General features: G+C 45.1%; 1 protein-coding gene across 2 annotated transcripts; it reads right to left on the reverse strand.

Annotated features, from left to right (window-relative positions):
- Positions 1 to 1,131: 1,131 nt before the first annotated feature.
- On the reverse strand, positions 1,132 to 25,731 carry WDR31 (WD repeat domain 31). 2 transcript variants are annotated; one of them, XM_084783786.1, is made up of 11 exons: positions 25,617 to 25,731; positions 20,341 to 20,429; positions 13,661 to 13,831; positions 13,166 to 13,295; positions 11,937 to 12,011; positions 10,481 to 10,625; positions 10,278 to 10,378; positions 8,983 to 9,050; positions 7,441 to 7,582; positions 5,935 to 6,097; positions 1,132 to 3,574 (listed from the first exon to the last, which is right to left on the reverse strand). In XM_084783786.1, the coding sequence occupies exons 3-11, from the start codon at positions 13,774 to 13,776 to the stop codon at positions 3,414 to 3,416; spliced, it is 1,101 nt and encodes a 366-aa protein (XP_084639912.1). In that variant the 5' UTR covers positions 13,777 to 13,831; positions 20,341 to 20,429; positions 25,617 to 25,731; the 3' UTR covers positions 1,132 to 3,413. The 2 variants fall into 2 exon arrangements, 1 of the variants encoding a protein (XP_084639912.1); XR_014779590.1 differs by having other exon boundaries at positions 3,371 to 3,574; positions 7,434 to 7,582.
- Between the last annotated feature and the right edge of the window lie 708 nt (positions 25,732 to 26,439).

The following is a 26,439-nucleotide window of genomic DNA, read 5'->3' on the forward strand; positions in this document are numbered from 1 at the left end:
TACGGCCTAAAATAACCTCCCCGACCCCAAGACAGGGCTTCTCTGCAGTCTTGGAACTCACTTTATAAACTAGGCTGATCTCGAACTCACAGAGATTCCTTTGCCTCTGCCTCAGAGTGTTGGAGTTAAAGGCGAGGGACACCATCACCTGGCTCAAAGATAACTTTTGAAAGGTTTCCTAACTGTGCTTACTTCTACTTCTCAGGCCGGGATAAGGAATTGTGGCACTGAGTCCACGGTGGGGTCCAGGGAGGGGCGGTATCAGTGCAGAATCCGTCCACTCCCCAGAGCGCTCCCTTCCTAGTCTTTTATTGATTTACTTACTGTCTCCTTCTAGAAGAAGCCACAGCACTAGGCATCCAGCACACTCTAGGCATTTCCCTGTCCTAAGAGAACTGCCTACAGCCCTCAGGTACCCACCAGAGGGGGTTCCCTAGAGCCAAAAGTTAACTGAGGGCTAGGGCACAGCTCAGGGGCAGCGCTCCTGGACTGCAGGAATTATATCTTGAGTTTAATCACCAGAACTAGATTAACAACTAGTCTCAAAATAGAAAGAAAGCGCCCCCACGAACTGCTGAGCCGCTTCTCTTCAGCCCCAGCCAGCATGCTGTGGTCACCTCATGCTTGCCGCTGTACCCGAGACTTCCTGCACCCCATCTCGGCCCCCAGCACCGCCGCTATTCCATTCGCTGCTATTCTCACGGTCACATGAGACAGATGAGGTGTTTGATGCTCCTTGGGTGACATACTTCAACAAGCCAGACATTGATGCCTGGGAATTGCGTAAGAGGATGAATACCTCGTTGGCTATAATTGGTTCCTGAGCCCAAAATCATTGATGCTCATTTGCAGGCATGTAGATGGTTAAACGATTTTGCTAGTGCTGTTCGCATCTTGGAGGTTGTTAAGGACAAAGCAGGACCTCATAAGGAAATCTACCCCTATGTCAGCCAGGAACTTAGACCAACTTTAAATGAATTGGGACTCTCCACTCCAGAGGAGCTGGGCCTTGACAAAGTGTAAACTGCCCTTGATGGGCTTCCCAAGGACTCACTGCTGTTGCTACTTGATTGAAACAGTCTCCTGGAAATGTTTTATTTGAACAAATTTTCCTTTAAGTATCAAACCATGTAATAGTAACTTGGACTTTAATAAAGGAAAATGAGTTTGAACTGAAAATAAAATGAAAGAAAGCAATGTCATGGTCTATGAATGTCTAAAGCAGCAAAGGCAAAAGGCTGCAGAGGACGCCTCCCCAGCTTCCAGTCGGGCAGACACACATTCAAATCTGTCCGTCCCCTTTCTGCTTGCAACTGTGGGCAAAGAAACGTGTGTCCCTGGGCCTTGGCTTTCCTATCTATGAAATGGAACACCACTGAGACTTTCAGTGAGGATCCACTTAGCCCACTGCAGGTGTTCAACCAAGTAGTTTCTTCTCACACTTCCCCTTTGTCCTTCCACAGCTCAAAGATCCATATTTAGGGGATTGAAAGGCTGAAAGGTTAGAAAATGAGACTGACACCAGATGAAGGGATGCTGTTTACTGTGGAGATACGTGGCTCCGCTGCTTGCTCTTTGCTGTAGTTCCAGCTTGCCCTCAGGAGCAGCCCATGAGGGAGGTATAGCCGTGAGCACCTCAAGAACACGTTTTCTCCTGACCCTGGAGACAGCGGGAGGCAGCCAGCCCCTGAACCATGGGCAGACAGGAAGCAGCACCTAGAATGCAGCTGTTTCTAGCCAGGCCTCAGTGACTTCTCTTAGGACTCATCTAAAAGTGAGAAGGATTCCATTTTCTCTCAAGGAAAATGGGCTTCTGACCTACAGGCTGAGGACTGACTTGTGGGAGACACCAGGGTGATCGGTGATCTAAGCATCTCCCCACTGAGGGTGCTCAGTGGCAGGGCCCAGTGGACTACTTCCCTCTGGATTCTATACTCTGCAGATGGCTCCTTTGCCTCTGGCCATCCTTAGGGGGCAGGAGGTAGGGAGGATGCATAGTCTGTAGTGTTTCTTATATAAATGAAAATACCCAAATTACAAATGCAGACTTGTTTTTCTTTTTCTTTTTGTTTTTAGAGACAGGGTTTCTCTGTGTAGCCTTGGCTGTTCTGGACTCACTTTGTAGACCAGGCTGGTCTTGAACTCACAGTGATCCACCTGCCTCTGCCTCCCAAGTGCTGGGATTAAAGGCGTGTGCCACCACGCCCAGCTCAAATGCACACTTCTTAGCCTCAGTGTCTGATAGTGCTTCTGTAATGTGGGGCCATGTCCTTCTGCTTGTTTGCACGTGCAGCCCCTGGGCAGCACAGGGTGGGGATGGGGGCAGAAAGGTGGATGGCAGAGAGTTCCTGCCTCCTGCTGTGCTACTCAGGCCAAAGCCAGGGCTTTGAGGTGACTGAGCTTCATCTCATTGCCCACCATCTACTTTATGGAATTCCACTATTCGTGCCCAGCTTGATGTGTCTTGAAACCTTTCTTCTTTATGGAGACATGCAGAATGTCATGACCCCAGCACACGCTTTCAATCTCGCAGAAGCCTGCCACTCTTATGCCTCCAATCACTACCTTGAGCAATAAATACATTTCTTTGGAAGAACAGCGTCAAAAGCTCAATAAAAGTTCCATTTGGATTTACCTTATATTTAGTCCATGCTTTTTCTTCTTCTTTTTTTCCCTTTTAGTTTTTTGAGACAGGGTTTCTCTGTGTAGCCTAGGCTATCCTGGAACTTGCTTTGTAGACTAGGCTAGCCTCAAACTCATTGAAATCCACCTGCCTCTGCCTCCTGAGTGCTGGGACTTAAGGTGTGCACCCCATAACCTAGCTAGCCCATCTTTCTTTCTTTCATTTTTAAAGATTTATTTATTTGAGTATTTTATGGTCATGAGTGCTCCTGCCTTCATGAACACCAGAAGAGGGCATCAGATCCCATTACAAATGGTTGTGAGCCACCATGTGGTTGCTAGGAATTGAATTCAGGACCTCAAGAAGAGCAGCTAGTGCTCTTAACCTCTGAGCCATCTCTCTAGCCCTGGTCCAGGTTTCTAAGCCTCAGTCTTCCAGGGAATGTTGGCTTACACCTTTAATTCTAGCAGTCAGGAGACTGAGGCAGGAGAATTGCTGAGTTCAAGGCTAGCCTGGGCTATGTCCTGAATTGTTGGCCAACCTGGGCTACAGAGTGAGGCCTGGCACAAACAAACAAACAAACAAATAAACAAATGAACAAACAAACCCAACACCCTGAGTTTTGAATCACTAGACTTAAACCAATATCTGACACTGATACATCTAAGAAAACCTTAGAAAAAGAACACCAGCTCTAAAACCCACTCCACTAAGATCATGTGGAAAAACACAAAGCCACACAGAAAGGAGGGGCCATGGTTTGATATTGTCCAATTAATGTCTCTCAGCTTCAGAAGGCAGCCACTTCCTGTAGTTCCAGCCCTTGGCTGTGGTCCACTCTAAGTAAGTGAACTCCTCTGTAGAAACTTGCACATAACAAGGAGGTAATGTCACCAACAGCCAGTGAGGTCAAGGGTCCTGATCCATCCAGAGACAAGGTGAAAAGGCAGGCTGGAAAAGGAAGAGAACCAGTCACATGCTTTATGATGGGAACAAGCTTGAGGAACACATCATTTGGCAGCTCTGTCACTCTATAAGCATTATGGAGTGTGCTTAGGCACATCAAAACTATCGGATGAGGCCTGTTGTTCACTGAAACATCATTATGCAGTTGGGACTGTATCATGAGAACAGGAAGCTGAGCATGCCCTATGTCCTACAAGCCATGAGAGGGTTCTGCCTCTCAACACGGTACTGACTGGGAAGACTTGGGGTCACTTCCATGACCTCAACTAAAGAGAATGGTACCCAGGCCCAACAGGGTGCAGGCTACCAAGCAGCATTAAAGACACCTAGGGCCATATTTAGAAGGGGTAGAAAACAAAACAGGGTAAACCAGGGGAAACAGACAAGGATACTGATCTGGGGCTGCTGGATCTCTTCTTGACGAAGAAGAGGGTGTGATGGAGGTCATGCTTGGCTTTGTGGGTTTTGTTGTTTGTTTGTTTGTTTGTTTGTTTGAGACAGAATTTCTTTGTGTAGCCTTGGCTGTCCTGGAATAGCTAGGTAGTCCAGGCTAGCTTTGAACTCACAGAAAGCCAATCATCTCTGTCTGCCTACTGAGTGATGGGATCAAAGGCTGGGCCAGCCTCCCTCCATCTGCGTCTCCAAAGCAACTTCTCTAGACGTGTCTGGTAATGGGGTGATCTTTTTGTGCACCATGTAAAGATTGTCCTTGTATAGTCACATGCTGGTGCCTGTCCCAGCAGAGGGCTGATACAGACCAGACTTTGGTATTATTAGCCTTTTGTTGCATCATATTTTGTAAACACTCTCCAACACCTTCCAATTGGTTTAATAAAGAGCTGAACAGCCTATAGCAAAGCCGGGAGAGATAGACAAGACTTCCAGCAGAGATAGGAACTCTGGGAAGGAATCAGAGGTGCGGGAAGAGTCACCAGCCTGACACGGAGGAAGAAATGGGTGCTAGAACTGAGAGACTGAGAAGAGGTAATAGGCCACATGGTGGGACATAGGACAGGCCAGTACTGTCTGGTTAGAATGGCTTAGAACCTGCCCAGCTATAGTGTCTAAGCTTATAATATATTTAATAAGTTTCTGTGTCACCAGCACTGGGGAGGCAGAGGCAGGAGGATCACTGTGAGTTTGAGGCTAGCCTGGTTTACAAAGTGAGTCCAGGACAGCCAAGGCTACACAGAGAAACCCGGTCTCGGGATAAATAAATAAATAAATAAATAAATAAATAAATAAATAAGTTTCTGTGTCATCTTTTTGGAGCTGGTGGTCCAAAGAAAATCCCGTTTTAGTCAGAAGCACATAGAGGGCAGCAGTGCCACCTGTTCAGCCAATGCTTCCCAACCTTGCTCCTCACTTTGAGGCTTGTGATCATCACACTTGAAACATCCACTGTCCCTTACCCACAAACCTTACGCCTCGGCAGGTAGGAAACCAGCTCCAGGTGTAGGTGTCACAGGACTGTCATCACTATATAGTGTGGCCTGTGGCCACAGCTGTTACAGGCAGCCCACCTCTTTCTCTGGGAGGGTAGCTATCTCTCCCTGAGGGAAACTGAGCTTCTGGACAGCGGCTGGGGAAACTTTTGGAGTTCTCTAAATTAAATGTGTTCTTATTGCTAGCCAAATCCCATGTCAGGAGTGAGACAGCACAGAGGCAGTACTGGGAATCCAGACGTCTAAAAGAAGGAAAGCCAACACCTATCCACAGCACTCACCAGTCTCCATGGTATAAATGCCCCACCATGACTGGATTCCATGCTACCGAAAATTTAAACCATGACTCACAAAATGTCTAGGTATCTACCCTTTGACCTCTATGGCTCTGCACATAGAGGACTCTGGGAAGACACCAATTTTCTCTGGTGCTGAGGGGCCTTGACCTTACTGTGATCACAAACACAGCTTCAGAGTCCCAAGAGGTGAAACTTTTCTGAGTCCTTTCTTATCACAGCCCCAACAAGAGCTGAGGTTCTAACTGTATCCTTGAAGTAAGAACTCAAAAGTAGCATTCTTTTTCTCCTTTTCAGACATTCTGAGTGTCACAGTTAAAAATCCGATGAGGAACTTCAGGTGGAAAGAATGAAAGAGCCAAGCATGCTCTCTCTCTGGAGTCTTAGAAATAAATAACTCTGTACATCGTGGTATGAGGGAAGCATAGAGCTGGCGTGTAGCCAGAGGCTAAACAGAAAGATGTGGGCACGGGGCACCTTGGTGTCTGACCTCTGAACCACAAGGGGACTGTGAAGTGGTAGGACACGGAGGCTTTACACGCAGTGGGTAATGCAGAGTTCTAGGCCGCCCTCGGCTGTGAGGAGCACCGGGAGCACTGCTTACCTCCAGTGTCTTGGTTCCAAATCTTCACCTTGGAATCATGTGCAGAGGTGGCAATCATAGGCATCAAGGCCACGGATTTTGGTAGAAAGACACATGATGCAACTGTTTGGAAATGTCCCTTATACTCACACACTCTGTCTCCCGTCTGCCTTAGGTCCCACAACTGCAAAGTAATGACAGCAGGCAGTTCACACATACAGATGTTCATGTGTCACTAATATCCATCCTCCCATTCGCCATGATCCCCTCCACTCAAGGATTCAGAAAGCCAGATGAAGCCCTCATCTGGTCTATGCACCCAACCACCCATCCATCCTGTGACTACTGTAGCATTAACTATGTCTCAAGCAGCACTAGCTGTGCCTGTGAGGACTTTGCAATAAGGGGCACCGTCTCATGTGTGCATATAGGTCCAGATGTTCTGAAAAGATGCCTAAAACCTCTGATAAAGCAAGCAACAGCCCTGTAAGTCCCGGTTGTACTGACATAGATCAGGCAACGCCTGCAAGGTTCTCATTCAGAGATGAGAGAAAACTGAACAGTGTCCAAAAACAGTGGGGGCCCAGGAGACCCTGTCATCCATCATCCAGGATAAGAGATGTTACATCCAAAGCCTGCAACATCCTAACCCCTTCTAAGGGCGTGTCCTGAGTAGGCGGTTCCAACCTGCCCGTCTCATTCCCCTGATTGTAAATAGGCATTACATAGCACTGAACTCACAGTGTGCCTTAGGGATTTTGGGTTTTGTTGTTGTTTTGTTTTGTTTTGAGACAGTGTTTCTCTGTGTATCCCAGGCTGTCCTGAATTCACTTTGTTGACTAGGCTGGCCTTGAACTCACAAAGATCTGTTCGCCTCTGCCTCCCAAGTGCTAGGATTACAGGCACGCACCACCATGCCCAGCTGTGCTTTAGGGACTAAGTAAAACCATGCATGCTTAGTTCAATGCCTGGCATGGCATTCATGTCTGATAACTCAAAAGTATAACTCTTTCATTTGGGAACTAGATAATCATTTTAAGCGATAATCTGCAATTACGAATCTGGGAACTTTCAAGGGGCCTAAAGAGTGTATCCTGAAATTACTGGAAGGGAAGTGTGCATCTGGATAAGGGGTGGGGTGGACCATGGGCCAGTTGTGGAGCTCCCCAGTTCCCCATGTGAGCTGATCTTCCTTTAGCGTGGCCACATATACAAAGACCATACATCTGGCACTTCAGGCAGTCTCCACCTGTTTAGGCTCCACTAGGAACAAGAACAGCAGCAGGTGCTCTGTTTAGCCTGTCTCTATCTTGACTTCCATCCTGTCTGTCTTGTCTATTACCAATTCAAGAAGACCCAGGTTAATAGATGTTTCTTAAAGAAAGCCCCTGAAATGCACGGAGTGATTGACAGTTTGCACTTGAAGCAGCCCGCTGCTGTTGCAGAGCCTGTCTGTACAGCACAGGGAGGGAAGTGGGGCCTGAGCAGGCTGCTCATCAGTGAGCAGACAGTGGCCTGACCTCTCACCGTGGCTTCACAGCCTTCACCCCCAAAGCCACTGCTGCAGGAGATACATGTGTGTCCATCCACGCTGACTTCACAGTGGGTCTGGATGTGCTGCTTTGTTGGAAATACGTGGGCCATCTGAAGCCCCCGACTATCCCATAATCTGAAAGAAATTAGAAGCAGAAAGTGACCTGGCAGGAAATGGGACTAAAACACACCTGTGGTATCTCACTAATAGGAAAAGCTCAACTCTTTGCTGCCAGTCAGAACGGAACGTCACAACCTAACAAACTCTAGAGCTGACAGGAAGTAACCAAATCAATGCCATCTTGATTCTTTCTGTCTTGAAATCAGGTCATATGGACTTTTTGTTTTTTTCTGAGACAGGGTTTCTCTGTGTAACCTTGACTGTCCTGGTCTCACTTTGTAGACCAGGCTGGCCTCAAACTTACAGAACTCACAGAGATCCTCCTGCCTCTACCTCCCAGAGTTCTGGGATTACAAGAGTGTGCCACCACCCCTGGTGTCATATGGATTTTTTAAAAAAACGACATTTCTTTACTTGGGGAGAGGAGCTGCACACACACAGCATGTTTGGGTCCCAGGGACTGAACTAAGGCTGTCAGGCTTGGTGGCAGGTGCCTTTATCTGCTGAGCCATCTCACCACCTTTTCATGGAGACTCTAGAACACACATCTTTTGGGTTTTTTTTGAAACAGGGTTTTCCTGTGTAGCCCTGGCTGGCCTGGGACTCGATCTGTAAGACAAGGCTGGCCTGAACTCAGATCCATCTACCTCTGTCTCCTGAGTACTGAAATTAAAGACGTGTGTCACCACTACCTGGCTAGAACACACAGCTTAACTATACAAGTTAATTTGACCCTTTAGGATACTGTCTTCAATGGACCAGAGGCTAGTTTTGTGTCTATAACTGAAAAAAAAAAATTAAAAGCTACATTGTTGTCGTTGTTGTTGTTGTTGTTGTTGTGAAGCAGGTCTTGCTATGTCATCAGACTGCAATGCTCTTCAGCCTCCTAAGAGCTGCGGTGGCAACTGAAGGGTTTGCTGGAGTGTCATCACATTCCAGAACCAGATCCAGGCTGTGGCTGGCTATGTCAGCCTCGGTCTTGGCGCCCATTGCAGAGTTCTGTATGCCCTCTTACCACTGTTCCCTCCTTATCTCATTCCTCCAATTTTATAGTAAAAGTCTCTTCCGGGAGCTGGGATTCTGAGCCATGCTCCCCAGTTTGTGAACTACCTGGGGAGGCTGCCTGACAGGGTGGGTGAGGCTCAGGCTGATCTGGACGGTCACACAGTGGGAACGAGCAAGGTCAGCTGCTTCAAACTACTCAGATCAGGACCTTAGCCTGACCTGATCTTATGCATTCAGTCTGCTCCCATAAGCTCCAGGTTGGAGAGTCCCCAGTGGCAGCTAGGAGCGAAGGGGAAGAGAGCCCTAGGATGGGCCCGCAGCATGGGGAAGCAGAACGGAGACAGAGTCATGTAAGCACGGGAGCCACAGACCTTCACCAGAAACACCTCCACAGTGGCTCAGTAGCCCACCTGATGGTCTTATCCTCTGAGGTCTGGACTACATATGGCTCTCTGGGGACCCAGCACAGGTGAGTGACCTGGAGAAAACAGTCATTAGCAAGTGTCCATGTCCACTGCAATCGCATTAGTTAGGTAACCTAACCCCTTGTCCGTCTCGAGGATTCTGAGCGGGTGAGTTTGGTTAGCAGGGTTGTCCCATAGCCCTCAATCAGCCCTCCTCCATCTGTATCTCCTTGGTGCTCAGGGGCAAAGGTACCAACACACTTGCCTTCTGGTTACCCTGGAGACCTGAACCCCAGGTGGTAGTGATGAACAGGTTGCAGGCAGAAAAGCAGCCCCTTATGCTAAGTAGGGCCCCCTGAACTCTGCTGTAACACCTCAGGGGTACTTAAAAGTAACAGTAGCCCTGGCTCTGCAGCCCTGGCTGAACAGAAGAAACAATTTTCAAAACAACCCAGAGTAACAATTTTTTCCTTTTCTCAGTGCAGAATCCTCACAAATATGGAGGGCATTAGGTAAGCACATCCTACCATCTGCAGCTGATTTCAAAACTAAAATATAGATGACTAAAGAAAAGCATCTGCCATGTGCCAACCACAATAACAGGTGTTTTATGTTGTATTTTCTCATTTAATCACCTAAAGAATCTTGCTTAGTGACATAACTCCCCATTTTATAACTGGAGATATTTGGAATCTAAGCTTAAATAGCACAAATTAGCACTCACAACTAATAAGTGATAGATTGGTGGTTTGACGACAGGGCTGGGAGTGTAGGTAAAAAACTGAATGTTTGCTTAGCATGTACAGGCTCAGGGTTCAATCCCACAGCATGGGAAAAAGCAAAGGAAAAAATTCCATACAAACACAAGTTTGGAAGGCAGGTGTGACAGAGCCCAACGACTGTGCAAAGTCTACAGTAGGCAGATGCCTCCGAGTAAGTTACATCAAGCAAAGGGCACACTTATTTCTCTGCATGAGGGGCAGCCATCTTGTATCACACTCTGTACACAAAAGTTGTGAGCTCCTGCAAGACAGGACACCGTGTCCTTTGTTATATTTCTATTCCTAGCAGTGCCTGGCCCACTACAATTATGCCAAAAGTATGCTTTGAAGAAATGAATGACGATACAACTCTCTTGTTCTCCTTCCTCCCCTCTCTTATGGTCCAGCCGCCACCTCTCAGCTGAGCCCAAGCCCCTCACGCTAAACACACTATCTACTGAGAGCGATGCCTCCAGCGCACACTTCGCTCGCCCTTTGCTCCTCTCCACCATCCCATCCTACACCAAGTCAGAATTGTACCAGGTTCCTGGAGACGGACGCTCTCTCCACACACTGTCCAGTGCCCACATCCCACAGAAGCAGGCTGTTGTCCCGAGAGCCAGTGCACAGCTGTGATGAGTCTTTAAAAACAACAGGGAGAAGGCACAATGGGCGTGGGCTGGGATGTGGACACGGTTCTGGGAATGTATCCAGGTGCTGGCAAGAGGTCTGCTTCACCTTACCTGGACTCACAGCCAAGCCAGTGACCACCATGGCATGGCCAGACAGCTGCTGCCTGGGCTGTGAGGAGCCCTGCAGGTCCCACATCAAGACTGTCTTGTCTCGAGAGGCACTGAAGAACTGGTTTGATTTGGGAATACAGGCTATCTGCTCAGAGAACAAATAAAAACAGCTCTGGTATGCATGCTAGACTGAACTTCAAAGCTGAAGATGGCTTTGATACATATACACTTTTAATTCTCTCTCCTTCCCTCCATCCTTCCCTCCCTCTCTCTTTTCCCTCCCCCGCCCTGTTTTGTGTGTGTGTGTGTGTGTGTGTGTGTGTGTGTGTGTGTGTGTGTGTGTCACAGAAATGACCACTTTAACTATTGTTAGCACACAGCTCAGTGGCAGCAAGTACATTCACGTTGTACAAATTTCCACAATGTCCAACTATAGAACTTTCATCACTCCAAAGTGCAGCCCCACCATTCTCCCCTCGATAGCCCCTGGTCACCACCGTCTCACTGTATCCTGTCAGTGAAGCCACGCTGTTCTTTTGTCTAGCTTCTCTCACTAAACACGCTTCCAACACTCCCTTGCTGAAATATGTATCAGAGCATCTCCTTCTCTTTTCAGTACTGGATCCGGCCCAGGGCTTCACCATGCCAGGCTTTACTGAGCTGTGTACCCAGCTCCAGAATTTCATTCTTTTAAGACAGGTTTCAATTACTTTAGCATTACTATTTTATGCATGTGGGTGGGGTGTCTTTGCTATGTGTGTGTCTGTGCACCACTTTTGTGCCTAATGCTCTTGGAAGCCAAAACTTGAGTTACAGATGGTTGTGAGCATCGTGTGGGTTCTTCTAGAAGAACATCCAGTGCTCTTAACTGCTGAGCCATCTCTCCAGCCCCTTTTGTTCCTTTTTAAGACTGAATAAGCAGGGTGGTGGTGGTGGCGCACGCCTTTAATGCCAGAACTTGGGAGGCAGAGGCAGGTGGATCTCTATGAGTTGGAAACCAGCCTTACAGAGCGAGTTCCATGACAGCCAGAGCTATACAGTGAAACCCTGTCTCAAAACACCAAAAAGAAAAAAAGGCCTAACAGATATCCCTCCCAAAAAAAGTTGTGATGTTTCAGACATCCCAGAGAGTGTTTATTTTAGTTTCCTTATCTATAGCCTTGGATATTTTTTTTAAAAAAAAGAAGAAGAAGAAGACTATTAGTTTAGTCAGTTCAAGCCTTTACAGCAAAATCCTAAGGACAGGATGGCTTATAGTATTCTGCTGTATGTGCACTGTGGCGTGTGTTTGCTCACACCTCTGGAAGGGATCTGGATTGTTTCTCTGCTCTTCCTGGCATCAAAGGAAGCCGATGCATTTTTCCTTCAGACATAACATACAAGCCATCTAATATCTATAGCTATTGACATTCTTTTTCACTCCCGGTTCCTTTCCACATAAGCATTTGGTGGTTACCTTAGTGATTTCCCGCTCATGTCCTCTGAAGCTTTTCACCACATGTCCAGTTTTCCAATTATAGACCACAGCAATCTGAAGAGAAATGGGATGACAGGTGTCACCACCACACTGGCTCCTGAGCAGGACCTTAAAGCATTTTCTTGCTGAGTATCTTATATATATGTTATTTGAGGACAGGATTTCTCTGTGTAGCCTTGGCTGTCCTGGACTTGCTTTGTAGATCAGGCTGGCCTCACACTCACAGAGATCTGCCTGCCTCTGCCTTCCTGAGTGCTGGGATTATAGGCATGCACTACCATGCTTGGCTGAGTGTGTGCAGGTCATTGTTACAGGGAAAAAAAAAGTAAGTACTGCATAGCCCACTCGCTGTGGCATTTGACCTGTCAGTTCCCCAGTCCACAAAACACAGTGGATAATCCTTACCCTGCCTGCCTCTCTCAGGCATGAGAAAGGGCAACATAAATAAAATTTCTTATATCTAAAATAATATAGACATTAAGACAAGACATTGCTACTTAAGTCTTGATACTCAAGTGTATCCTGATTTGAAGTAATGGCATCTAAAGTAAATGCAGCTTACATATGACGAAATACAGTTGCAAGTGAAATCTGACAATTCCGAGAGTCTGTGGGGAATAGGAGCATTATTATACTAGTCCCTTCAGGAAGAGTCAGGTGTGTTGTTGCTGCAGTTTTCCAGCAACAACTGCCAAGATGGCTCCTAATGTAAGGATGGAAAGCCGCTAAATCCAGAGTGATGGCAAGAGAAAAGACCAAAATACAAAAATGTCAGCGTATACCAGTGTGAATTTTGCAAAACAAGGTACAAAGCGACTAGAAACTTCTTTTTGCTGACTGAGTCTGAGTAAGTGTTACTGGTCTGAGTATTACTGTGAAGAACAGGGTGGGTGGAACAGCAACGCCTCCATTTATTTATAAAAGTTTGTGGGTGCCCTGGCACAGGGTGAGGTTCTCATTGAATCCTCATGATTATCTTAGGACACAGGGTGTTATTGTACATCCATGTAACAAACTAGGAAGCCAACACTCAGAAAATATAAAGACTTGACTACAGTAATAGCAAGAGGCAGAGCAGGGGCGTAAACTCCAGCCTTCCAGCACTGAGCCCTGTTTTGATGTGGAAATTCAGTGTTAAACTCTGTCTCTCAGGACATCGTCCCTTTCCTGCAGTAGGCTGGTTTCTTGGGAAGCACTGGAAACCCTACCTTGTCTTTTCCTCCAGAGACACAAAGCTCTGAGTTCAGAGTAGCAACCACAGAGACGGTGTCCACGTGAGCAGGGCTGTACTCCTGGGACGCCTTAGTTTGGACTCTCTCTTCTAGAATTCCATCAGGCCTGTTACAGAGAGGATGGGAGATGAAGTCCACTGGGACGGGCAGAAGAGAAGGGGGCAGAAGAGTGTGGGCAACGACACCAAGTCAGGCCAGGCTGACACCCACAGGAAAGAGACTCACTGTTTGTTTGGGAGATGCTCAGAAATAAATGGTGCTGTTTATTTGAGAAACGCTCAGAATGACTGGGTTACTAAAATCTGATGAAGGAGAATCCTGAGGCCAAGAGTCTTTGTTCTCATTAGAAATGACTCCAAAAGATACAGGGCCCTGAGGGTGCACTGCAGTACTAGATGGTGAGGTGACCATTTGTCTAGGCCCACCTCTGCAGAGCTGGGGCTATATTGATAAAACCAGGCTATGATCTACCTGTATTTGTAAGTGCTGAGTCTGAGTTTGCTCTGCAGTTTCCCCATCACAGCCCAGGGGCTACAGGAAACCTTCCGAGGAAGAGCTGGTTTCCGTTGGCCAGCGAGCGACAACATCCCTTGCAGTCACTGGTTTTTGTTGGCACTGCGTAACAGCATCCCCTGCGGTTCCCTGTGGAGTGGAGACGACACATACGCTGAATTTTGTTAGGGCCAACATTAATAGTGTGATTAGATTAGTTCTTTTCTTCCTTCTTTCTTTGTGTGTATGGTGTGCCTTTTTTAAAAAGGGATTAACTGTGTGCATTTGACTTTTTTTTCCTTCACCTGCTTCATTCTCTTGGGCCTGGAATTGCAGCTGTCAATACAGGTTCAGCAGATAAGTCAAAGCTATTGTTTAAAAATACTAAGAACAGCCAGGCAGTGGTGGTGCATGCCTGAAGGTAGAGACAGGCAAACCAAGGCCAGCCTGGTCTACAGAGTTCCAGGACAGCCAGAGTTACACAGAGAAGTACTGTCTCAGAAGAGAAAAACAAAACTAGGAATTATTTTATGTGTGCATGTTTGTGTATACATGTGTTCATGTGTGCAGGTACAAGTGTATGTGTGTGCATGTATTTCTGTGGAAGCCAGAGTGTGACACTCCAACCTTAGGTGTCATTCCTCAGGAGCCATTTACCTTGCTTTTCAAGACAGGGTCTCTCACTGAGACTTAGAGAATTAAGCTAGGCTGGCTGGACAGCAAGCCACAGAGATCTGACCTCCCACAGCTGGGATTGCATGTAAGTGCCAACATACCCAGCTTTTTGTTTTTTAAGAGTTATTTGGGCTTTCCATGGTAACAACCTCCCTATGAGAACATGCCTCTCACAAAGGATCTTCTTCATCCATCTCCAGAAGAGGAGAAGAGGAAACACAAGAAAAAGTACCTGGTGCAGAGCCCCAACTCCTACTTTATGGATGTGAAGTGCTCAGGGTGCTATAAAATCACCACGGGTCTTTAGGCATGCACAAATGTAGTCTTGTGTATTGGGGGCTCCACTGTTCTCTTTCGGCCTACAGGTGGAAAAACAAGGCTGACAGAAGGATGCTCCTTCAGGAGGAAGCAGCACTGAAAGTACCTAATTCAAGATAAGGGGGAACCACCTCAATAAACGCATTCTGGATTTAAAAAAAAAGAGTTATTTGGGCTTTTCTTGTTTTGTTCTGAAGACTTCTTTATTTATATGTGTACTGTGCTCTGTGTGCATGTACACCTACACCCCAGAAGAGGGCATCAAATCACACTATAGATGCTTGTGAGCCATTATGTGGTTGCTGGGAATTGAACTCAAGACCTCTGGAAGAGCAGTCAGTGCTCTTAACCTCTGAGCCATCTCTCCAGCCCCTTAAAAGTTATTTGTATATATAAGCACTCTGTTTGCATGTTTGACTGCATGACAGAAGAGAGCATCAACAGAAGAGGGTATCAGATTTCATTATAGATGGGTTGTGAACCACCATGTAGTTGCTAGGAGTTGAACTCAGGACCTCTGGATGAGAAGCCAGTGTTTTTAACCACTGAGCCATTTCTTCAGCCCCATACCCAGCTTTTTATGTAGATGCTATGAATTGAACTCAGGTCTTTATGTTTGTGTGTCAAACATTTACCAATTGAGCTATTTCTCCAACCCAGCAATAATGATGATGATGATGACGATGATGACTATTATCATTATCATCATTATTATTAATTAGTTAGTTATTTGAGACAGGATAACAGACCCCTGGTTGTCCTGGAATACTCGATGTAGACCAGGCTGGCCTCGACTCACAGAGATCTGTCAACCTCCGCCTCCTGAGTGTTGGGATTAAAGGTGAGAACCACATGTCCAGCTCCCAGCAATTATTTTTAAACTGATTTTTAAAAAAAGATATATCTTTATTTAATTTGTATGCATTGGTGTGAGGGTATCAGATCTTGAAGCTACTGACAGTTGTGAACTGCCATGTGGGTGCTAGGAATTGAACCCGGGACCTTTGGAAGAACAAACAGTGCTCTTAACCACTGAGCCAACTCTCCAGTCCCTTTAAACTGATTTAAATATTATATGTAGTGAGAATTATGGTTTCTTAAAAAACCCAGCTATGTTATGTGAATGTTTTTGTTTTAATCTCAGGTGTGGGATATAAGGCTGTTTCAAATTGTCACAGCTGCTATGATTTATTTGTGCTCTAGGAGGGGCATGATTTTTGCCAGCTGCCAATAGTTTATGTGTGGAATTCTGGGAACTCTTGAGAGGGTATAAATGCTACAACCCTGAGAGAGACTGTGGCACCTGCTGCTCCCTCTGCTGCTGCTTTTGCTATTGCTGAATTGCTGGTTGCTGTTGGAGATATTCTGAGGATGAAGACTGGACATTCCCCGAGGAGCTAGACGCCCCTAATCATCAAGGAGTAGTCTAAAGAGATCTAAGCCCTCTTCCCCTCTGGCCTTCTTTCTTGCCTACCTAGTACTGGGGGGCAGGTTGGAAGGGTTGGAGTGGAGAAGGGTGGTAGATATAAGAACCCAATAAAGTAGCCCAAAAGCCTGTTACAATTATACAATATGAATATGTATGAATGATACATAATGTTCTATTAATATGTACAATTTTGTTCTTATGAACTAGTTAAAAAGATACATTTTCCTCCTAGAAATATTAAACTCAAGCCTGGATATGTAGTAGGTGGTAGAATAGGAAGCTTGCCTAGCATATACAAGACAACCTGGGTTTGATCCCAAATAACACACACACACACACACACACACACACACACACACACACACACACACACAGGAAAAAAACCAAGAAACTAGTTCCAAGAGATTTGATGCCTACTTCTGACATCTTTAGGGTCCAGGAATACACATGGTACACAGGTAGGCTCATACATGTAGTCAAAATGTTTATACACATAAGATAAATAAATCTTTAAGAAAATTGACAACAGGCATTAAAACAAATGTTGGTACACAGAAGCTGACCAGTCACTGTTCACAGCAGCTAAGAGATGAAAAAAAATTAATCCCAGCAGTTGGAGACAGAAGCAGGCAGATCTCTGAGTTTTGAGGCCAGCCTGGTCTACACAAAGAGTTCCAGCCAGAGCTATACAGTAAAACCCTGTCTCAAACAAACAAACAAACAACCCAAAGAGCCAAAAAACAAACAAAAAAATCAAACATGGAAAGAAAAATAGAAAAGAAAAATTCAGTAGATATATAAGCAAGATGTGGCCTACTCATATACTAAACAATCATGAATACTGAACACAGTATGTCTGAGCACAGAAAGGCTATACATACTAAGCTACATGATATCCGATACCACTCACATGAAATTCCCAGTTTGAAAATCTACAGTGACAGTAAGTAGATTGGTTAGTGGCTGCCAGGAGCTGAGCTGAGGTGGAGAATGGGGGTGTATGTGACTGCTTACTAAAGACAAAGTTAACTTTGGGAGTGATAAAAATGTCATGCAACTAATAGTGGGTGACCACTATACAATACCATCTATGTTGTGAAGGGTAAATTTTATATTACATGTACCTTCCCATAATAAATTAAAGACCATGAGCACATAGTTGAAAATAAAATATATTCTGTATTAGCACAGTGTCTTTCGCAAGTGAAAGGTTATTATCCTTGTCTGTGTGTGTGTGTGTGCAAGTACTGAGGTCAGAGAAGAACTCTGTGGGATCCCTCTGTCCTCTACCTTCACGTAGGCTCTGGGGACTGAACTCAGGTTAGCAGGTTTGTGCAGCCAGTGTCTTCACCTGCTGAGCCATCACGCTAATCCTAGAAAAGCTTCTTAAAAGAGAAGAGCCCAGGCAGTGGTGGCGCACGCCTTTAATCCCAGCACTTGGGAGGCAGGAGCAGGTGGATCGCTGTGAGTTCAAGGCTAGCCTGGTCTACAAAGTAAGTCCAGGACAGCTAAGACTACCCAGAGAAACCCTGTCTCAAAAAACCAAGAGAGAGAGAGAGAGAGAGAGAGAGAGAGAGAGAGAGAGAGAGAGAGAGAGAGAGACAGAAGAGCCTCAGTTATTCTAAGAGCTATAACCTTTCTTACTTGTTGTCTTCCGCAATTTCTTTCCATCACTTCCCTAATGTAACGCATCACCACCATGAGGTTACTAGGCAACAAGAATAAGGTGAGATGGCAACACTAATAAGATCATGGACTAGACCAGCAGTTCTCAAAGCAAGGACACTGGCAGCAGTTCTGAGTCCCAAGGCCTCCCTTCCCCTTCATCTTGGTGTAGGGCTGCTTTTCTTTCTATATGCTTTATTGCAGTATACCGTAATAGACAGAGTGAAGAAGTCAGTGTGAGCATCCAACTGTCTTCCCTTTAAATCACACATTAAAGAGACTTTCAAAAACTCAATACCACTTTTTCCAACTAACATTTTTTTTGGAATTTTTAATAAATCATGCCATTTATCTAGCCTTAGCTGGCCTAGAGTTTGCTATCTAGACCAAGTTGGTTAGAACGCATACAATTCTGTCTGCTCCATCTTCCACGCATTGGGATTAAGGCCATATACCAGCATACTTGGCTACAATAGGCTTTGTATGTTTTCAGAGACAGGGTCTCAGAGCCTGGCCTGGAGCTTACTGTGTAACACAGGCTGGTCTTGAACTTGCAGTCCTTCTGCCTCTGCTTCCCAGGCACTGTTAATACAGCCAAGCACAGCTACATTCTACTTGCAAGAGCTTTACTGCTTTTAGTTTTAAGTAAGGAAATCTTTTTTAAACTTCTCAGCTTTATTGATTGTCATTAGAAGATAATGAGTAGCAATCTAAACCCGGTAAATAAGCTACATAAACGAAGGTGCAGCTTTGCTTGTGGTACAGTAACATAGGGGTGGAGTGCTTGCCTGGAGTGAACAAGGCTTGCCCAGCATGACCAAACATGGGTTTGATCCCCAGCGCTGCAAAATAAGAAAGAAAACCCCCCAAGGAGCTCTGTCTTATCTCCTCACTCACTCAGGAAATACCTCCTGAGCACTTGCTGTTCCTGCATGAGTTGCTGGTGCCACAAAGAACAAGAGAGAAATCTCAAGAGGTGGCCAGGACCAACATTTGCAGGAATCAGAGCAGGAACCAAGCTCAGCTACCCCAGGTCCTGTGGTATTCCCTGTGACACTGAAGAGCTCTAGAAAGTAAAGGGGTAGTGAGAGGGACCGGTCCTCATTTCTTCTAGGTTTCTGAGTAAACAAGTTCTGAAAGATTGATGTCTTACAGACACAAAGAGCCCACCTCCAGGAAGAACTGTCCACAGAGAGAAAAGCAACTGAAAGCTGCCAGGTGTATATTCTTTTTCTGTTTGTTTTTCGAGATAGGGTCTCTCCATGTTAGCCTTGGCTGTCCTGGACTCACTCTGTAGACCAGGCTGGCCTTGAACTCACAGTGATCCACCTGCCTATGCCTCCCAGGTGCTGGGATTAAAGGCGTGCGCCACCACGCCTGGTTTGGGTGCATATTCTTATTCATACCCCCTCCACTAGAAATGGAGTGTCCCAGGAGAATCCCGTCCTACTGTCTGAGGAACGGCATGAGCTGGCAAACTGGAAAGAAGAGACAAACAGCTCATAGACACAATGCAGGGCCAAGAGTGCAGTGTGTGCCACTGGAGTTCTGGGATCTGGCCCCAGCTCACCTTGCTCACTGCTCACTGTGTCCTTGAGAGGCACCGGTCCCCACTTCTGCCTCAGCCTCACTATCTAAGGCAGCAGCACACTACTAAGTGATTAGCACACTATGTGTTCCATAAGGATGCTTTTTTTTTGTACCCCAAATGGCTTGCACAGTATGACAAAAATACTTGCTGCAAACTACTGAAGCTGCAGTCTCTTCCAACTCAAGCATTTTAGGATGTTCTGTGATAGGCTGCATGATAGACTAGAAGGGAAGATTCTAGAATAACATCCAGAAAACCTAGATATGTACTCTTTATAGATATGCAGAAGTGCAGGGCTGCCTATCTGCCAGCTTCACTCATGTCCAACACTGTCACCAAACTGCAGACAAGTGCTGCCCATAGATCTAGACCCCCAGAAACCACAGGGGCTATAAATGTATTTAAAACCAATTGGATTCTGTAGGGGAAGTTTTGGTGTCTTTAAAAACTCAGTCATGCTATGTAAACATGTTTTGTTTTAATCTCAGGTGTGGGATATAAGGCTGATTCAGACTATCCACAGCAGCCAACTATTTGCCTCGTGCTGGTTCTGAGAGGGGCGTGATCTTTGCCAGCTGCAGATAGTTTAATTCTGAAGACTCTGGAAAGAGAATAAATGCCAAAGCCCAGTGAGGTGGGGGAGGGGGGCCGCTCTGAGAAAGAAGACTGCGACTGCTCCCCCTGCTGCTCCTGGTTGCTCTTGAATCAGTTTAATAAGAAGTTGGAGATATCCTAAGATGAAGACTGGACTTGCCCAAAGGAAACCAACAGCCTTAACAGCAGGAAGCAGCTAAAGAGAACTATGTCCCCTTCTCCCCAGTAACCTTCCTCTCCTACCTGTTGTTGGAAGGTAGTAGGGTGGATAAGGGTTGGTACAGAGAAACAGATATAAAAAACAAAATAAAAAAGGGCGCTACAGGATTCTTAGCAGGTACCTTCATCTGGAAGATGGTCTAAGGAAGGTAACTTGGTATTACTTACCCCTAAAGCACGCAGATCTTCTTGGTGAGCTGCTGTATTTGATGATCAGTCAGCCTTTGGAAACTAGTCAGACAGCTGCTTCCTAATCTCTGTAATTAATGAAAAGACGATTAAGTTAATCTCTCCTCTGCCTAAGCATATGTTAGCACCAAGGAGATTTACAACATGAGTGTAAATAGCAGCCTTCTTTAATTGAAAAGGCTATTAGTGTAGTTTTTCCTCATTAAGAAATAGCACACAAATTTTCAAGAGTGTATAAGCCTCAGATTTCCATCAATGAGGTAGAGTATAGCATGATGTTAACTACACATTTTTGTTTACTTGTTTTAAAATGGGGTCTTATATGTATCACAGCTTGGCCACAAACTCACACTGTAGCCAACGATGACCCTGAACTTCTAGTTCTCCTGCCTCTACCTCCTGAGTGCTAAGATTACAGACACTTGCCCTGTGCATGGTTTATCAGTGCTGGGCATGGAACCCAGAGCCTCACACATGCGGGACAAGCACTCTACCAACCCAGGTACTACCATCCCAGCCACTGTGTATCTATTTTTAAATGTGAGAAGTAGAAACAGTGAATCATGTCAATAAGCATTTGATGTTGCACACAGCATAGTCCTCTGGACCATCAACAATCTTCAGGGTAGGCTGCTTACTTCAGAGCTCACTGTTTTTGTGAAAAAGGTAACTTTTCGGTTTTGAATAAGTGTGAATCACAATGAAAGGTATGTTATAATTTGGGAGGACTTCTCTTTTTGTTTGTTTGTTTGTTTTGTTTTTCCAAGTCAGGGTTTCTCTGTGTAGCCTTGACTGTCATGGACTCACTTTGTGGACCAGGCTAGCTTCGAACTCACAGTGATCCACCAGCCTCTGCCTCCCAAGAGCTGGGATTAAAGGTAGGAAGGTTTTTCTAATCACCAGTTCTAACTCGCAAATAAATGACACAGAGACCTGTAGACTTATTCAACAAGCTTTAAGGCACTAGAGCTGGGCAGATATGATATACTCTAATGCTCTGTGCTAATCTCGCTACTTCCCAGCCATCTGACCTGGGCTACTTGCCATACTGGTCCTGCCTGAGCTGTTCCTGCTCCATCAGGTCAGTCCTCCTCACCATGTCCTTTCTCTGTCTCCTCTTCTTTCTTCTCCTTTTTCTTTGCTCTCTTCCACCTTGTGGTCCCTAACTGAGACTCCAAGATTGGGCTGCTCAGCTTCTTTATTAATCAATCAGAGATAATTGGGAAGCAATGTTTTTGTTTTTATTTTTTATTCTTGGTTTCTAGAGACAGGGTTTCTCTGTGTAGCCTTGGCTGTCCTGGACTCACTTTGTAGACCAGACTGGCCTGGAACTCACAGCAATCCACCTGCCTCTGCCTCCCAAGTGCTGAGATTAAAGGTGTGTGTCATGGCCGGGCGTGGTGGTACAGACTTTTAATCCCAGCACTTGGGAGGCAGAGGCAGGCAGATCACTGTGAGGTTGAGGCCTTGGTTAATTCAGAGTTCTGTACTTAAATAATTTTCTATCACAGCTTGCATTTATTTACCTAAAAGACTACTTAAATAATTTTCTACCACAGCTTGCATTTACTTACCTAAAAGTCTACTTAAACCTAAAAATATCTTTTAAAAAACATTTTCTTAAATCCTAAACAACTTAAATTTAATTGGGAGACTATAACTATCTTGTCTTCAACCCCATCAGGGGCTTGAGAAGGAATAAATATTCCCTGAGTATGCAGGAGGTGCAGAGCAGCTTCCAAAAAACAGAAATGACAGAGACAGCTGACTGTCTGGACAGCACCCAAATTTTCTCTTCAACGCTGGGGCATCATCTTCAGCCTCCTGACCTAAAATATCTAACAGACTTTTTGTGAAGCAGGAATTATGAAGGACTGCCTACCTTGTCTCCACAAAGCTCAGTAATCAACTTCTTCCAAGTCCTGCTTGTGCACAGGTTGGACAGCATGTAGTCTGCAGTTGAATCAAGAGCAGTTTTCCCCCAGTGGCTTGTCTGCCGTTTTTGGAGAAAACTCCATATGGAGGTTCTTCGATGCCCATCATTTTCTTTGAAGAAGAATATGTGTGCTGCCAGAAGCTGACATGTCTCACTGTCAAATGATGCTTTTATTTATTTTTTTTTAATTTTTTTAAAGGTTTTTTAGACAGGGTTTCTCTGTGTAACAGTTCTGGCTATTCTGGACTTGCTTTTGTGGACCAGGCTGGCCTCAGTTAAAAACATCTTTAAATGCCATATTCTGTGGATCTCTGAGGTTTTTGAAGAGCATCTATTTATCTATAATACATCTGAATAGGCAAATGCTGCTGCTCATTTCTAGCTATTTACTACCTATTTAACCCAGGAAACATATCTGCAATTAACTAAACTAGTATCTAACATAATCATAAATTTGACTGACTAACTACTATCTTATATTCTTTGTTTGTTTTTTTGGTTTTTGTTTTTGTTTTTGTTTTTCGAGACAGGGTTTCTCTGTGTATCCTTCGCTGTCCTGGACTCACTTTGTAGACCAGGCTGGCCTCGAACTCACAGCGATCGGCCTGCCTCTGCCTCCCGAGTGCTGGGATTAAAGGCGTGTGCCACCACCGCCTGGCTATCTTATATTCTTAGTTATCCTAAACAGTTTATAATAGCAGCATTCAAAAGGACTAGAACTTTGAAATTTTTTAAATTTATAATAATTTATTCAGATTACATCCCGATTGTTATCCCCTCACTTCCTGTTCCCCCCTCCCTCCCTCTTCCACCCTATTCCCCTCCCCTAGACCTCTGATGGAAGGGGACCTCATCCCTCACCATATGACCACAAAAGGAAGTGATCAAATTGGGGGTATCAGAGTTCATGTCAGAGGCAGTCTCTGCAAAGACTAGAACTTTACATTGCATTTTTTAATGAGTTGTAGAGGCACAATACCTTGAACAAGAGTTGAAACAAGGGCCGGGTGTGGTGGTGCACGCTTTTAATCCCAGAACTCGGGAGGCAGAGGCAGGCGGATCGCTGTGAGTTTGAGACCAGCCTGGTCTACAAAGTGAGTCCAGGACAGTCAAGGCTACACAGAGAAACCCTGTCTCAAACAAACAAACAAACAAACAAAACAAACAAAACAAAAAACAAAAAAGAGTTGAAACAATATGCAATGTATATCAAAAATAATTTTAAATTTGTATCAATATTCAGTAATCTATATCAATGTCAAAATAATTGAGATTATTACTATTTAGTTTAAGAGTCGATTCAATAATCTACCCTTTTATCCTGTTATTTCTATATTATTCCTATATCCCTCCTTTTTTTTCTCTCTTCTTCCCTTTTTCCCCTTAAGAATAGAGGAAAGAAACGAGGAGGAATCCCTGAGGCTATGCTCTCACACCTTCTTTCCTCCTTGCTCAAGACCATCTACCAACTTGTAACCAACTCCTTACACCTTCCTTAAAGATGTAGAGATTGCAGAAAGATTATTTGTTCAAAATTATAACTTGGCAGCTCTCTTAGCTGAGCAGTGGTGGTGCACGCCTTTAATCCCAGCACTCCGGAGGCAGAATCAGATGGATCTCTGCGAGTTCATGGCTAGCATGGTCTATAGGGTGAATTCTAGAACATCCAAGGCTACACAGAACCAAAAACCAAAAAATAAACAAAAGTGTGGCAGCTCTCTTGAGTATGAGCCTAGAATTTCTACTACAAACATCTATAGAGAAGCAGCAATTTTAACTGCTCTATTTCATCTCTATTTAAAGGGTTTGAAAAAAGTTTTATTGACAGTCTAGTAATTCTGAGAGTTCATCTCAGTGCAGCACAGACTGGTCAAGTGCACTAGTGTTTGGTTAAGTGAACTAGATTGGACTAGGTCTCAAGTGCAGTTCTCTTGTGTCCTTAGACAAGTTGCTGAACTTCAGTGGATTTTCACTTCCTACATGCAAAATGAGACAGTAATTCTATTACTGGTTCTGTGAAAGGGGTTGGTTACAAGTTGGTAAATGTAGTACAAAATTCCTTTATAACCTTTGATACAACTGTGACCCGTAGGGTTGACTTGCCCTCACAGGGGCAGAGCTGAGTGAACTAAATTATATTTTCCTGGACTTTCCTGATCCTGTTTGTAGAGACGAAAACAAGACACACACACACACACACACACACACACACACACACACACACACACACACACACACCAAAACCAAAACCAAACAAAACACCAAACCAAACTCTTGAGATGTCTTTACAAACATTAGAGTCTGACTCCTAGTGACACATGGTACCTTAACCCAAATGCCCAAGGCATGTGATGCTGTAAAATTTACTTAACAAAGTAGTGAGATGTCCCCTTACCTCTTCATCCAAACATGTACCACACAAGGCAGAGCAACTTCTCTATAACTGTTATATAAAAGAACCATTCCCTCTCAGGGGGTTATTCTCTCTCTGAGAATGTGTCCACTAGACCTGTCTCTTCTTGCAACATATTTTTTTTTTCAATAATCTTCTCTGTGTTTGTACTGCCCTTGTAAATACTATCACTGAGACTTTTAGCTTGTCCCCATTGTTCCCAGCATGGCACTATTCGTGCAAACGATTTTTAAAATTTTTGTTTTGGTTTTTGAGACAGGGTAGCCCTGTGGAGCCCTGGCTGTCCTGGAACTCTGTAAGTAGGCAGGATGGCCTCGTACTCACAGGAATTTGCCTTCCTCTGCCTCCTGACTGCTAGGATTCAAGGCGTATGACACCACTGCCTAGCTCATGTAAATGATTTTTTTAATCTTCTGCTATATTCCCAAATCTTCCATATGTGTATCTAACCTAGACTCTCTGAGACCAAAATATCTACAGCAGTGTTCAAAGAGTAACAAAACTACAGGCAGAATATCGTAGGGGGTGATCCGGTTTGCCTCTCTAAAGAAAAGTTCAGACAGTAAGAGGATTTACAGTGTCACTGTGGGTCAGGCTAGATCAAAACTCGCAAGGTTGAGGACAGTCAGTGTGCAGTTCTTTGTTGCTGTTTAGTTTGTTTTATTTCTGCTCTTCAGATTATAAATGTTGCTACTCTTGCCCATTATGGGGCCACTAAAGCCAATTTTTGATGTGCACGTGTCCCAGGAGGATTCCGCCAAGATGGACGCAGGTGACACCTGGTCCAACACAGACCCTTCCCAATCCCCTTTTCTCTTCGGGTGGATGGGTGACTGCCGCTGGAGACAGCGCGAGGACTCCCACATCTCTGATGTTCCCCTCTCCCACCTCGGGATCCATACCCACCAGCAGGATGGCACCGAGGCCCGCAGGCACCAGTAGCTGGCATCCGCAGCTTCCACAGGGTCCTGTGCCTCCGCCCCTAGCAACCTGGCGCGCGTCGCTAGGGCGGGAGTCCCAGCTAAACGCTCCGGGCACTCAACACAGCCTGTGAACCAAGTTCCACATGCCGGAAGTCTACCTGGGGCTGAGCGGAGACCACTTCTTTTACTTTCCTAATTTAACAATATGTGAATATTATGCGCGGAGGAGGCATGTGCTGAACCATGCTGCATGAAAAATCTGTATCGCCCAAGAAAAGAGGTGTTATTTGTCATAGCCACAGAGAGAGGATGATTAATAGGTGTCATCTTTGTAATTATTATTCGCCCAGAAATTTTATTTGAAATTTCCCTGAATACAGACGATTTTCCCCGTTGGACAATTCCCCAACACCCTACTCCATTACTTTCATTTGGTATATGTGCGTTTATTTTTTACTAATATTTTAATATATAAAGTAACGAGTTTCAAAAATATGGAACGTTTTGATTTGCCTGCCGTCCCTGTGCAGGGACCTCCTTTCTTTCTTTCTTTCTTTCTTTCTTTCTTTCTTTCTTCCTTCCTTCCTTCCTTCCTTCCTTCCTTCTTTCCTTCCTTTCTCCTTCCCTCCTCCTCCTCCTTTTTCTTTTCTGAATCATTATACTAAAAAAAGGTTGATGATAAATTGTTTTATCGAGTGCTCTGGCTGCATGTGTCTATGTCTGGTCCCACAGAGCTGAAGTTACAGGTGGCTGTGGGTACTGGGGAGCTGAACCTCGGTCTTCTTCAGGTGCAACAAGTGCTCTTA

The sequence above is a fragment of the Acomys minous genome (genome assembly GCF_964271855.1).
Source record: "Acomys minous genome assembly, chromosome: 1".
Taxonomy (NCBI): Eukaryota; Metazoa; Chordata; class Mammalia; order Rodentia; family Muridae; genus Acomys; species Acomys minous.

Coding starts and splice junctions, on each gene's coding strand:
- WDR31 (XM_084783786.1), bottom strand. CDS start 13,776: ATGTTGTCGCTCGCTGGCCAACGGAAACCAGCTCTTCCTCGGAAGGTT. Junction 9,051..10,277: donor CGTCCGTCTCCAGGAACCTG/GTACAATTCTGA, acceptor TGTTTTCTCCAG/GTCACTCACCTGTGCTGGGT. Junction 7,583..8,982: donor TCAGAGGATAAGACCATCAG/GTGGGCTACTGA, acceptor AATTTCTTTCAG/ATTATGGGATAGTCGGGGGC.